Source organism: Neovison vison, chromosome 13 (assembly GCF_020171115.1).
Source record: "Neovison vison isolate M4711 chromosome 13, ASM_NN_V1, whole genome shotgun sequence".
Lineage (NCBI taxonomy): Eukaryota > Metazoa > Chordata > Mammalia > Carnivora > Mustelidae > Neogale > Neogale vison.
In genome coordinates this window covers 90,382,501-90,397,248 of record NC_058103.1, presented here as the reverse complement: position 1 = coordinate 90,397,248, position 14,748 = coordinate 90,382,501, and the positions used below count along the sequence as shown (strand labels likewise).

The following is a 14,748-nucleotide window of genomic DNA, read 5'->3' as shown; positions in this document are numbered from 1 at the left end:
GAGTAAATAGTACCCCATCAATATTTAAAATCTGTGTGGAAAAATCATATACACACCCCCCAATTTATGATCTCTGGGCACATCAAGTTGGTGACACAGTGACAGAGGAACAATTTTAAGGAAGCCAAATATAGTAGCTGCCAGCTGAGAAGAGAATTAGAAAGGACAAAAATGGACAGGCCTTTCCAAATAGCATATCCCCTACATGTGCCATCATGATGGAGTACTTTTTCTCCTTCTCCATCTATCACGTCTCCTATTTCCAGGACACATAGAAACCTGAGTGGGTTTATTTCTTCTTGAAGGTTCAAAAAAAAAAAGCATATATTATTACTCAGAAGAAGTATGGAGCGTGGTCAGTTCAATTCATGTTGCTTGAGCAGTTCAACAATGTTCTCAAGGCCCTGGGATCGTTCCCTCTTCTGTGCTGCCATCCTCATCGGGTTGGCTCTGACCTCAGCTTGCTTACCCGCCACTGTGGTGTGACGGTTCCTGCTCTGTGTGACCATTCACACAACTTGTGCAAAGTTTTACATAGCCATTCTAGGGGTCCACTAGCTTGCTTTTCTTTTCTCAGAAAGCTACTGGGTGAGGTTCTTCATCTGGGAGGGTAGTATGGGGAAAAAGACAACTGACTTTTGAAGAGGTTTTAATAATATATCTTGGGCATTTGTGCAAAATGAGTGACTCTGTTTTTGAACATGTAGATCTAAAACACATACATGCTAAGGGACACAGGTGGGCTCCAAAGCCAGTGTAGTCTTGAAATATGTGAGGATTCAGGCTGTGATTTGTTTTACTAGATCCCTAAAAATGTTGGTACTTGACAGTGTTCTCATTTTTTATTTTTTGGCTGTACATACATGTTGAAAGTTTCCTCTAAGTCAGTTACTTTATTTTTTCTTTTCTTTTCTTTTTTTATCTTGATGGCATATTTCCCCCTACCCATGACCTCGGGATAGTAGTGATGCTCAGTGAATACTGCCGACTGATTGTAGTATTCAAGAGAAACTTCACAGTTATGCAGTGTCTTTTTCTCTCCCCCTCATTGGCTGAAAAACATTGCTTGTGAACCTGGTGATTGTTTATACCAAAACTTCTGCACTCTCACCAAAATCAAATCAAACACTGGGAGGTTGTGGAGGGAGAGGGGCAGACATGGTAAGCTCTTCCATTTTTACAGTACCTTCAGCTCCTGACCAGCTTCTCACTCAGAAACTGTTTATTCCTGAACTTACTTCTCCAGCTGTCTCTTACTTCTCCCATTCTGGGTGTCCACAGTTACATTTTTGTTTTATTCACTTTAGGAATAAAATATCCTCCTTTGTCATTGGTCCCCAGCTTGCGCATTACAAACACATTTATTTCCATCATATTTTCTGACCCTTAGAGACTGACATTTTGTCTATCATTAAATGGCTAACTTAAATATGTTTTGCTGTATAATGAGGAGGGGGTCTATTTATTGTGCATAAATAATGTATTGACTTACTCAGTAGTTTATAAAGATGTAAGCTTAATTTTGCCATTTTTTTCTCAGAAGCCCTACTGGGGTATGTGATTTCATATGAAGTCCAGGCAAGCCAGGAATAATAGGAAGATTTTATGTGTAAAATTGTCTCTTTCAAAGGTGGTTTCCATTTTTAAAGGGAAACTGAAAAAAATTGGACCATAGCAACTTTGTAATTTTTTAATAATTTTTTATTCAGTGTTTTTGAGTTATTGAAGCAGTTCTTTAGTAATGGTCAGTTTTCCTTGCTAATCACATACAGTGTTTGTGGTTTTTTAACCTTTTTTTTTTTGTAGTCTGATGAGAATGGCAAGGGTTTTGAAGCCAAATCTATGCTGGTATGGAGATAATGGCAACACTGTGGCACTGAGTAAAGAAAGGTGGTCTCATTGTTTTTATTTCACACTCTCCAAATTACCTGTGATGAGCTTAAGAGGTTTCATTCACGCATAGAAAAATTTTAATTATTCATAGTGCTTTGGTGTACCATAAAAGTCAAATTATTAACACTGTAATTTGTTCAGATAGCGTTTAGTAGGAAAATATATCAGAAATAATTAATTGTTCTCAAGTTACGATAAGGTAGATATATCTACAGAGGGCAATCAGAAAGAGTAGCAGTAGGATACTGATTGCTTTTTAGAGAAAAAAAAAAATTCCGTTCTGTTAGTAAATGTTCACAATTGTGAGAGGCAAATTCCCACTGGGGAAGAGTGTTTTCCAGGTTGTTTGGCTGCCAGGTGTTTGACGTTGTGTGGAGTCTTGGATGCATAAGGCTTATGGCCGTCTTTGGGAATGACGTACCCCCAGGACCTCAGCTTTCTGCTGTGAAAGCTCCTATTTTCAAAGCCCGCTAGTGTCAGTAGGAACATTCCAGTGGTCTCTAGGTGCTACTTCTAGTGAAGACCATAGTTTTCCCCTCGACTCTGAGATAGCTACAGAAGAGGATACCTGTCTACTAACAAAATTAATTTAGAATGTTGCCAGTGAGCGAACCACATGTTCTCCACTGTTTATAGGATTTGACTCCTATCATTTATTAATGGAAATAAACCTTGCCTCCTTTTGGTCTGTTTTAACATAACTGCACGCTACAGACATGATTTATAATCATTCTAAAGGTAACGAAAGTCCAAATTGTGTGATCGTTTGCTCCAAGACCATCCATATTTTTCCCTTTCCCTTTTTCTGTCTCCTTGACCTAGCAGCAGGAAGCCTTTGTTTGAGGTGTTCATCTGGAACAACTTTTCCACACTTGTTTTCATGTTCTGTTAGATTACAGGGCAGCAGGCCTACCTTTGAAGCTCCTTTCTCTTTTGTTTCTTTGCCGTGCACTCCAGTAATTAACTTTGTCCTTCTTTTATTTGTTCCAGTCAATCGCAGGCCACTCTGCTGAGCATCTTCTCCCAGGAGTACCAGGTTAGAAGTTTTCTCCTTTGTGAGGGTTGACAGGTGCCTAATTGAATGATGAATGTCCCTTTATTTCTTTGTAATTGAACTGCCAGCTCTCTGATTGGGTTGGAGGATGTTCTTCTTTCCACATCAAGCACCGCCTGCGTCTCAGTGGAGGCCTGCCAAGCCTACCCATCCATCTGTCTAATAACATCTAGCCTTTGCTTATTTGGTGGACCTGTAATAAATTATGCTAAACCATTATTATTCTGACAATAATAATTTCCCTGTGTTGCGTGGTTCTATGTGCTAAATGTTTGCTGACTTGCACTGTCAGTGCTGCTTTCCATTGCTGACAGAGATGATGATAAATGACCATTGCTGGAGTGGCAGAAGGCAAGAGAGGCAGAAAATGGAGTCATTTATCATGAGATGACAGGTGTCAGTCAAGTGGCAAGTCTCTATGGAATTACTTTTTGTAGTTTTCAAATAAGTTGTTTTTAAGCAATGTTCTTCCTGGTTAAAAATGGCAATTGGATTGTAAAACTAGAGTGCAGAAGACTTAGATGGAATTGAATTGGGGAAAAATTAATACGAAGGTTGAAAGAGGGAACAAGTTTTTCTTTGCCCTCTGCAACCCTAAGCAAACTTATTTAGATTCAATTACTATGACCCTGTTGGCTTTTACATACATACTGTACCTTGTGCTACAGCTGAAGACATCCCGGCCAAGCAGTAGAGATTAAAATGCATAGATTCGTAGAATGGAAGGAAAAAAGACCTACCACCGCCCAAATCCCCAAACTATTTTTCAGTTTGCCCTATGTGCTAGATATTAGGATGAAGAGGTATGTCATTCTGTTCTTGAACCTGATGCGTGACACAACCTAAGAATCTTTTTTTGTTTTGTTTCAGAAACATATTAAAAGAACACATGCCAAACATCATACTTCAGAAGCGATTGAAAGTTATTATCAGAGGTATGACCTGCCTGCCCCACTAGAGGGTATCATAGTACCTATTAATTGTAATAATAATTATGAATAAATTAGGTTAATAAACTAATTGTCTATATAACATTTCAGGGCATTGTGATATAAGTCTTACTTAGGACTTCAGGTGTATGTTTGCTTGATTTCTCAAATGGTTTGTTAAAGAACATGGTGAGGCTGTCTTGATTGTATATACGCATACTGTGTAAGAAATCCTTACAGTATTATAGAATCTCAGTTAGCTACTTTAAACTTATTGTAAGTGTGTATCTTGTATAGATACATGTTAATATACACATGTATCTATATATATGTGTGAAAGTTCTCGAATCAAGTTTTCTTTCTCATTTAGATCAACAAGTTGAAAAATACATTAGAAAAGAAGATTGAATTTTGGTTCACTTCCGTTTTGTATCATAGGTATTAGGTTTGTCATTTTAGAAATGGGGAAAAAAGTGTGGGGGGGGGCACTTGGGTAGCTCAGATGGTTAAGCATCTGCGTTTGGCTCAGATCACGATCCCAGGGTCCTGGGATTGAGCCCTGCGTCAGGCTCCCTGCTCAGTGGAGAGTCTGCTTATCCTTCTCCCTTTGCCCTTCCACCTTGCTAATGCTCGCTCTGTCTCTCTCTCTCTCTCTCTCGCAACTGAATAAATAAAATCTTTTAAAAAAATGGGAAAAAAAGGCATGTCAAGTAAGGACATACAGAGATAGATAATAATAGATGACTCTCACATTTTAAATGGAGTTTTATATATTTTTTTAAATATATAATGGTGGGGTTTTTTCCCAAATATTTAATTAACTTATTTATTTATTTGTGTGTTTGGGAGAGAGAGAGGGCACCCATGAGTTGGGGGAGGGACAGAGGAAAAAGCAGACTCCCTGCTGAGCAGGGAGCCAATGTGGGACTCCATCCCAGGACTGAGGGATCATGACCTGAGTCGAAGCCAGATGCTTACCTGACTGAGCCATCCAGGCATCCTAGGGTTTTGTATTTAAAAAGACAATCTGGGTATTAAATCAACAATGTAGTGTCCAGGGGATATATTAATTTCAGCCTAATTTATTATAAATAGTTTTCAACCTCTGTTCTAAAACAGAATGTTTAAAGTCGCCCTCTTATAAAAGTTCTAAAAATATTGTTGTCTTTGTAATATGACTGAATAATTTATTAACTGTAAATGGTAATGGTTTGTATTAGAATTGTTGGTTGGTTTCTTAAATATTTCAAGGACATATTAGAAAGGAAAACTGTCTGAAATATGCTCTTATATTATTAGGCCTAAGATTGACAGATCAACGTTTCTGTGGTGAGAGTGACACCACTGATTTTAGATGAAGGATTTTTATGCACAAAAGTTTTATGAATGAAATGAGTATCTAGAATAAATATCGGTATGATGTTTCTATTAAGTCATTTTTAAGAATTGAGAAGTGTTTACTGAAAAGAAAAGTTATTGAAGTTAGCCTTTTAAAAAATTATACACTGTGCCATGTATGATAAGAGATGCTTTCAGTTTTCAGTAGTAGCATCTGTTAGGAATACAGACACCACATATGCACACACACTTTTGTGTCTAGGAGAATTCCCCTGCAAACAAGTCCTTGTAGAATTTGAATTGATTTTTTTCAAAAATTACAGTCCTCTTCAGTGATATTAACATTTGAATGAAAGTTATACCTAAATCATTCATGAAAAATGAAGAATGGCTCACAAAGTGTTATGAAGTCGACAATAGCTTTAGAATCCAGACCCTCCAAGGAAAGACTGAAAAATTACTTATATGTCAAAAAGTACATTTTTGATTGTAAAAATGATCGTGTTAGGCCATTATATAAAAGTTTGGTTCTATGTCCAGTCTTTAAAGCCTTGGTAACATAAGCAGTGGAAAATAGAGCCTTTCCTAGAAATTTGGAGATCTACTTACGGGCCATGGAGCTACCCCCTGACTGTCATTTTCACTGTTGCTTAAAGGCTATTTTAATTAGATGGTTTCTGTGACCTCTCAGTGTTGCTTTCTAAAATTTAGTTTCATTTAAAAGTATACTTAATTACTGAGGTATAAACATACTATATTGGATTATCTGAGCGGGTCAAGCCAAAATAAAATTCTTTCCTGTAAATATGATTACTTTTTGATAAGCATTCGGGTGAGCAATAATGAGAATACAGAAATATATAGACATGTATTTATATATACTTATACATTTATTTAAATGTGAGAATCTCAGTTGTTTCAAGGAATCACAACATTTTGAAGCAAAAATGTGAAGTTAGGCTGTTGTAATGGACAGACTAATAGGAAAGCAAGTCTCACCAGTTTCTCACTTGACCATTCTACTCCCTGGCTTTCTGCCCTGTACTCTGTGCCTGGAGATGGGTTACATTGTTACCTTGCAGATGGATTGACCGCACAGCCTCTTGTAAATGTGCTGGTTTAATGTCCCTGTATTCTCTAAGGTAAATTGACCTTAAGAAAGTTTTGTTTTCCAGCTGATAATAATAAAAGCAAATTGCATTATATCAAAATATTTTAAGCAGTTTGACAATATTAATATTTTCTTCAATTCTTTTTCTTTTATAAAAGTAATACTTGTATATTGTAGAAATTAAGCACACTTGTGATGGTATAGAAAGGAATGAATGAGCACCCGTAAATGTGGCAACCAGAGATAACCACTGTTGTACTTTTCATTCTAGTTCTTTGTCAATCCATTTTTATATAGATGAGGTCATACTATATATACCATTTTGAATCCTGAATTTTATACTTGGAAAAATGTGTATGACATAATGTCACTTTGTAGAAAGCTTTTTATAAACATTTTATTGATTGCATTATTTCGTCATATGAAAGTACCTCACTGAATTATAACTCTGTTGAACATGTATGTTTCCAATGTTGTAATATAAAAATAATACTGTGATAAACAGTTTGGTACATAAGTATTTACATATTGGATTAGATTTTTAAGATTTCTGTGTATATAATTACTGGCACAAATAATGAGTATTTAAAGATTTTAGTATATGTTGCCAAATCACTGTCTAGAAAGGTTGTAATGGTTTCCCCCTAACACTGTCAGGGGATTCCTGCATCTCTGCATTCTTGATATTGTTGAGATTTGAAGTCTGTATTTATAAACCATACAGTCCACAGTGTGATTCCATTGTTGTTAACTGAAAGTTCAAAGTATCCCAATATCAGCTGAAAATGTTTTCTCAAGCTTTTGAATTATTGAGGAAATTTCCTCACTTCTTCATGTTGTACAGATACAGTTTGGTGTTCATTTTGAAAACAACTCTTTTCTTTCCCCCTTTATTAATGGCATTTTATTTCCAAACAGGAAACATACCTGGTAAAATTTATTTAGATCCAACCAGACTGTTGCATAGGGGCATGTGTGCACACACAGACACATTCACTGGTGGTCAGATTTGCAAATCCCCATCAACAGCAAAGTTTAGAAATGGTGTCTCCCATATTTTCCCTTCTTCCAACACACACTGTTTGAGGGCCAGCTTTATTAGCTTTAGAGAATCAGATCAATTGGTTCACACGGAAAAGAGGCCAGCTCAAATATGTTATTGACATTACATGAAAAAAATCGTTTCTGAAAATTTGAACCACTACTTTGTTTAATTAGCACAACTTACTTTGCACATACTGTGTCCCATTTATGAAACTAGGAATCAAGCATACAAATTGAATAAGACATGGTACCTGCCCTCAACTACTCTATTTTAGTGGGAAAAACAGCTGCATACATGGAGATGGGCTCCAGAAATTTTAAAGGTAGAATCAACAAAGGTGGTATTCAGCTGTAAGCTTAGAATAGAATTTTTTTTTTTTTTGAGGAGAAAATAAAAACCTTTATTATTATTATTATTACTATTACTATTACTATTACTATTATTATTTTGGTAAGAAAACTTTATTTTTTTTTTTATTTTTTTTTTCCCAATTTATTTATTTTCAGAAAAACAGTATTCATTATTTTTTCACCACAACCAGTGCTCCATGCAAGCTGTGCCCTCTATAATACCCACCACCTGGTACCCCAACCTCCCACCCCCCCGCCACTTCAAACCCCTCAGACTGTTTTTCAGAGTCCATAGTCTCTCATGGTTCACCTCCCCTTCCAATTTACCCAAATTCCCTACTACTCTCTAACGCCCCTTGTCCTCCATGCTATTGGTTATGCTCCACAAATGAGTGAAACCATATGATAATTGACTCTCTCTGCTTGACTGATTTCACTCAGCATAATCTCTTCCAGTCCCGTCCATGTTGCTACAAAAGTTGGATATTCGTCCTTTCTGATGGAGGCATAATACTCCATAGTGTATATGGACCACATCTTCCTTATCCATTCATCCGTTGAAGGGCATCTTGGTTCTTTCCATAGTTTGGCGACTGTGGCCATTGCTGCTATAAACATTGGGGTACAGATGGCCCTTCTTTTCACGACATCTGTATCTTTGGGGTAAATACCCAGGAGTGCAATTGCAGGGTCGTAGGGAAGCTCTGTTTTTAATTTCTTGAGGAATCTCCACACTGTTCTCCAAAGAGGCTGCACCAACTTGCATTCCCACCAACAGTGTAAGAGGGTTCCCCTTTCTCCACATCCTCTCCAACACATGTTGTTTCCTGTTTTGTTAATTTTGGCCATTCTAACTGGTGTAAGGTGATATCTCAATGTGGTTTTAATTTGAATCTCCCTGAGGGCTAATGATGATGAGCATTTTTTCATGTGTCTGATAGCCATTTGTATTTCTTGATTGGAGAAGTGTCTGTTCATATCTTCTGCCCATTTTTTGATGTGTTTGTCTGTTTCAAATAATAGAATAGAATTTTGATAGGTTTTTGAAGTTCTACCATTATAATTATTATGAAAATAATAAACATCAAATAACTTTGCCTTTAATATTTTAAACCAGGGATGCCTGGGTGGCTCAGTTGGTTAAGCATCTGCCTTCAGCTCAGGTCATGACCCAGGGTCCTGGGATTAGCCCCCAGGAAGACTCCCTGCTCAGTGAGGAGTCTCTTCTCCCTCTGCTTCTCCTAATGCTTATGTGTGTGCCCTCTGTCTCTCTCTTTCTCTCAAGTAAATAAAATCTTTAAAATTATTTTAAATCAGTACATGTTGTTTTAATCTTAGATGCTAATGAATCTTTCACACTCAAAAAAACATAAAACAGACTTTCCATGAAGATTTTTTAAGGATGGTTTCACCCACAAGATAACATTTCTTAGTCCTCCTATGGCAAGGCTTAAAGGATGGCATATAACTTCTTTTTATATATACATGTTTTAATATACAAATAGGTATTGGGAAGATGGCCCAGGTCACTGTAATGTAGTATCCATTATCACATCTTTATATATCAGTTGTAATTCAGATCTTTGCTAAGGATCTGTTGGATGTAGGTTCAGCATTCATTTGTGTAGTCCTCTCCCAAGGAGCTTCCAGGCCAACCGGAGAGAGAAACAAGCCATTGTAAATGTATGGAAAGTCTACACTGCAAGTTTGCACAAGGTGTTTTGAGAATGCAGAGAAGGGTAGCATTAGGAATTTCTGATCATGTCTTACTGAATGTTTTCTGTAATTAGTATGCTCCTTTGATTGCCAATCTAAAAATTGGAATAAAACTGATGCGTCACTTGGTATAGAAGATAGTTAAAGTTCCTAGAAAGGAAAACTTAAAACTTTAAATTAATTTTCACTTCATTTGTTTTCCCCAGCACTTCTGAAGTGTTACAGAATATAGTTAGGAAACAAATTGGACAATAAATATATTTAGAAGCAGGTCTACCCTTTTCTGCGTTTGAAGGCTCCTCAGTCGACTTTGGGAGAAAGGATTCCATTTCAGAGCTTTACTGTTCATCAGCTAAGAGAGCCCAGACAGATTTCATCCATACCCTGGGGTCTTGTTTCTTGACAACTAGCAGCTTTTAACAAGCTCATAATTAGGAATTTCCACTGTATTAAGTGCAAACATGTTTCTGTGTAGATATAGAGGGTTATTGTTTGACCATCTCCTGTTCTTTATAAACTTAATAGAGACACACCATTGGTTAATGGTTAATGCGACATGTACATGAAACCATGGAGTTTTGAGTCCAAACGACAGTTCTCTGGCATAGGTAGCAGTCTGTGGTCTAACTTTTTTTTTTTTTTTCATTATTTCCAAACAGCTTTCAAAGCTTTACTCTGGTCACACTAGAGCCTTTCCTGGTCCTCAGACACCCGGGACACATTCCTGACATTTGTGCTTACTGTTCTCTCACTGGGAATGTTCATCCTCCCATGGCTCCCCTCTTGCCTTCTTACGGGCCTCAACCCATGTGTCACTTCCTTAGAGATGGCTTCCCCACCCACCCATCTAAGCTTCCATTTTATCGTAGAATAGGTCATTATATTATGTAGGTATTTCTGTGTTTTCATTGTTTGTCTCTCCACTGCAGTATCACTTCTGTGATGGCAGGAACCATGGAAGGTTTGTTCTTTGCTGCTCCTTCAGAACCTGGAATAGGCCCAGTACAAGTTAGCTCTCAGAAATATTTGTGGGATAAATGAATGTTGAGAAGGAAGCTGTAAAGATACCCTAATATCAGTATAGGCTTAGCTAATCTGACCCAGAGCCTAAACCCTTAATGAATGTGCATGTTTGGTGGATTTGAACACAGGATTAGTTGGTGAGACTTGGCCAAACGGATTGGCTGTTTCCGGAACAGCCCTGTCAGCACAGTGGAAATGTAAGTTGATGTGAGGTTCTGAGCTAAGCTGGTTCCCAGGGACCTTTCTCTAAACCGTACTTACCTTTTTTTTTTCTTTCTTTCTTCTGAGAGTGCTTATTTCTCAATTAGATTCTTTTTTTTTTTTTATTTTTAAAGATTTTTATTTATTCACTTGACAGAGAGAGATCACAAGTAGGCAGAGACGCAGGCAGAGAGAGAGGAGGAAGCAAGCTCCCTGCCAAGCAGAGAGCCCGATGCGGGGCTCGACCCCAGGACCCTGAGATCATGACCTGAGCCGAAGGCAGTGGCCTAACCCACTGAGCCACCCAGGTGCCCCTCAATTAGATTCTTAAATAGTTTTAGATTTAGATTTAGATTTAGATTCTTAAATAGTTGTTTTAAGGAAGTCCCCAATACATGGTAATGGAATTTGTTAGAATTACTTTGAAGTTATAATGATCCTGAGACTTCCTACCTTGAATAAATTTACATTTACTCCACTTTGTTTATAGGAAAAATCATACATCTCCATAAATATACTTGTGACATAATATATTTTAATATCTGCTTGTGATAGTTACATGGAAGACCTCATCTGTTGACTTTGATTTTTACTATTAAAACAGATATTGTTAATTTATTCACTCAAACAGCATACTATAGAGAAAACATCCATATCAAATGTATTTTTCTTGTCCAGTATGACTTTTAAAAGTTATTAAATCAGTCATTTATTAAAGAAAAATATATATGCATAATACAATGAGCTATTATAAGCCAGAACTGTTTTAGGCATAATTAGTTGAATAAAATACAATTTCTCTACCCTCATCAGGCTTTCAACCCTGCACTGGGAAATGGGTTTGAGGTGGACAAGTAACTAGGCAGATACAATATGCTGCTGTATTAAGTGACAGAGAGATACTTACCAGGTGTTCATCAATTGCACCTTGGGACACCTAACTTAACTCCTGGCTTGTGGTGGATTGAAGAAAGTTACATGTAATCCAAATCACGAGTTCTTCAGGTGAAGGTTGGAGTGCAGAACAGTGATGACAGATGAGACTGGGCAAGGACAGTAGGTGGGAACCAGATTATGAAGAAGTTTATAAGAGGTATTAAGTGGTTATAATTGAACCTTGAAATTTGACTTGGGGCTCTGAAATGTCTTGAGGAGAATGGCCCATTCAAATTTTTGCTTAAAAAAAAAAAAATCACTCTGGCATCCATGTCTGGGATGGATTTGGCGAGGTTTTTTTCTTGTTCTGTTTTGTTTTGTTTATAGCTGGGTTAGGGTAGGAGGAGGGATGGAGGTTATGCTTGAAATCCAGGACAGATAAAATGATGGCTTGTACTGCCTGACACTGACCCACTGGTGACAAGTCTGCTCCATTTGTTTCTTAATAAGGTGTCAACCAATGGATGCTTTTTTCAAACAATAAGAATAAACTTATTTCCTTTGCTTAAGGTGGTTGTGGTATAAAGCCAGGTGATAGGGCTAGTTCTTTTCAAAAATAACTTCCATCTTCACAGAAGGGAAGGGGGCCCGACATGCTCAGACCTCACGCCCCCAACTTCAGTTAGTAAGTTTCCAGTGATTTTGAGGTAAGTTGTTTTGTTTTCCTTTTCCCTTCTATGCTTTCCTATGACAGTAGCATACTTTAACTAGAGTTGAGTGTGGCATTTGCCCAGGAGAAACGTGTACACACAAGGGATGCTGACAAGTCTATGCTGGCCTTTTCTTGTCACTGCATTACCACTTGGCTTTGTCTGTCTAGGTACCTGAATGGAGTGGGGAGAAATGGAGCAGCCCCAGTGCTCCTGGAGCTGGCCAATGAGGTAATGTTATTGTTATTATTTTATTTAAACCTGCATATAAAACCTAAGGGGCCTATCTAGAGTAGCTTTGCTTGGAATTATAATTAACCTTAAAGAAAGAGGTTTTGAGGTACATTAGACATTTAAATTGCTCCCTGGTCTCTTTGTAGTTTTAATAATTGGACAAAGAACTTCATATACTAATAAATCAGTTAACATAATTAGTCTACTTCTTTTAAAGCAAATGCATAAACAGCTTCTTGGTTTCTTATTTTGTGGGAAATTTCAGGCAAACAGCTCAGGACATGCCCATCTTTGGATATGTTGTCTTAATTTAGTGTGAGAAATATCTGTGTTAAATAAAGAGGTGCATGCCAAGAAAACCTATTCTAACTACTATAAAAATGAAGAGAAAAATTATGAACTTAAAAGTGTAATGTTTACTTGATTTATTTTTTTGTTAGCAAACTTTTATTAATGTAAAAGATACATGCCTTGTAGAAAAGTCTCTTTATATCAAAAAATATACTGTTCTTACTACCACCAAGTATAAAGTGATTTATTGAACTTATTTGTTAACTCTGATCTGCTTCTGTTTGGGGAAACAAGTAATAGTCTTACATTTAAAAAAGGAAACCCTAAAGATTTCCCATGAATGAAGAAGCTGTAAAAAGTTCATAATAGTGGCAGAGAACATACTGAAAAATAAAATATTTAATTCCTAAACTTTGAAAAATTTATCCACTGTAATAAGAGCAATACAATATTTAGTCTAACTTGGAACTGCTTATGCAAACCTCACAGGGATGGAATGCAATGTACACTGTTTTCGTGTTGCATTATAATGGAAAACATAGAAGCAAGGCAGAAAATGTGTGTTTGCATTAAAGATGACTCAGTACTGTGAGCATTAAGTGTTGTGGTAGCAGCAAGTTCTACATGTTACATTAGCAAGGAAGGATGGTTTCTCTCACAGCTTCTGTCTGCTGTGCACCACTACAGTCAGCAAATGAGCAATTACCTATCAGTTACTAGAAGGTTTTAATAGTCTAGGCAGTGTCTACACCATCTGATAGGATAGTTAACATATAAAATGCACATCTCCTCCTAGCAAAACACATATTCAGCTTTTTTCTACTTCTAAAGCGAGGTGGTTTTTAAATGTCTTCAGACCTGTTTGTTATGAGTTGATTCTGTTAACTTGAGGTTACTATGCTGTAACTAGGAATTTAGTGATTGTCCTTTATGAAAAAAATAAATAAGTAAAGGAGGGAGCTAACAGCATCTGGAAATAATGTGGTGCAAATATGGTATTCATTTTTATAGACAGTGATATTGATGACATAAGTTTTACGTAGTAGCAATTTATATTCATTTGAATTTTTAATGGATCATTCTGTTGAGCTTAGTTTATTTAGCTGCCTTCATGGTCCACCTTCTGGTACTGAGGAAAATTTTAAGCCACTAACACATTTTCTCCTATGTCAGTAAACCTGTTATTTATTATGAATGTATAGAATACTTAACTAAAAAAAAAACCCAAAGAGATATTAAAGATATTTTCTGTCCTTTGGCTTCAGATTAGCATAGAGGTAATAGCACTTTCTGAGTGACTACAAATGCATCAGGGAAATTTGGGAATGACTGGTACCAGATTATGGTTTCTAAACAACCAGGCTGCCATTTTTATATGATAGTTAATACCTAAATGACATATGCTTGCATCTGGTGACAGTTGATGTGATGGTAATGCTTTATGAGTCAATATATATTTAATCAGTGGAAACTGTAAAAATTGATGAGAAATATATAACATTGGTATGTTACAGTGTACAGTAGCGCTCTTAAACAAGAACACTGTATTGTTGATTTGGGGGCCAGAGACTAGATACCGTCTTCAGTACTTTTAGAGATATCATAATACTAATTTTCCTATATCAAGGTTAATATTTTAGGAAATCTCATTTTATTAATAATAATAAAATTAGTCATTCTGTTCTCTCCACACAAATATTTTCAAGTGAGATTTGAAGCACTACGAATTTTACTTACATGCTAAATTCTGACATGAAGCATGATGGCCCTATTTCAGAGAAAGATGGACACATGATTAATATGAAAATTAGGGAGATGCAAGTACCTGAACTAATAAGGTAGTCCTTATTCAGGCTGGACTACCTTCAGTAATTTCACCATTTTTCATGTGTCAGCTCTGATGTGGGTTACTAGGAATAAGCAGCTTCGTGGAAAGCATTTCTTTCTACTTGGGGAATTTAAGGGCATCCAAGTACA

The 14,748-nt window shown here is 36.7% G+C and overlaps 1 protein-coding gene across 2 annotated transcripts in view; it reads left to right on the top strand.

Moving 5' to 3' along the window:
• The window catches only part of CDIN1 (CDAN1 interacting nuclease 1), a 273,110-nt gene that overhangs the window by 43,349 nt on the left and 215,013 nt on the right, over positions 1-14,748 (top strand). For both annotated transcript variants that reach the window (XM_044230223.1, XM_044230222.1), the window contains exons 2-4: positions 2,884-2,929; positions 3,818-3,882; positions 12,417-12,477. In XM_044230223.1, coding sequence (XP_044086158.1) covers positions 2,884-2,929; positions 3,818-3,882; positions 12,417-12,477 — 172 coding nt within the window. The remainder of the gene's footprint in view (positions 1-2,883; positions 2,930-3,817; positions 3,883-12,416; positions 12,478-14,748) is intronic.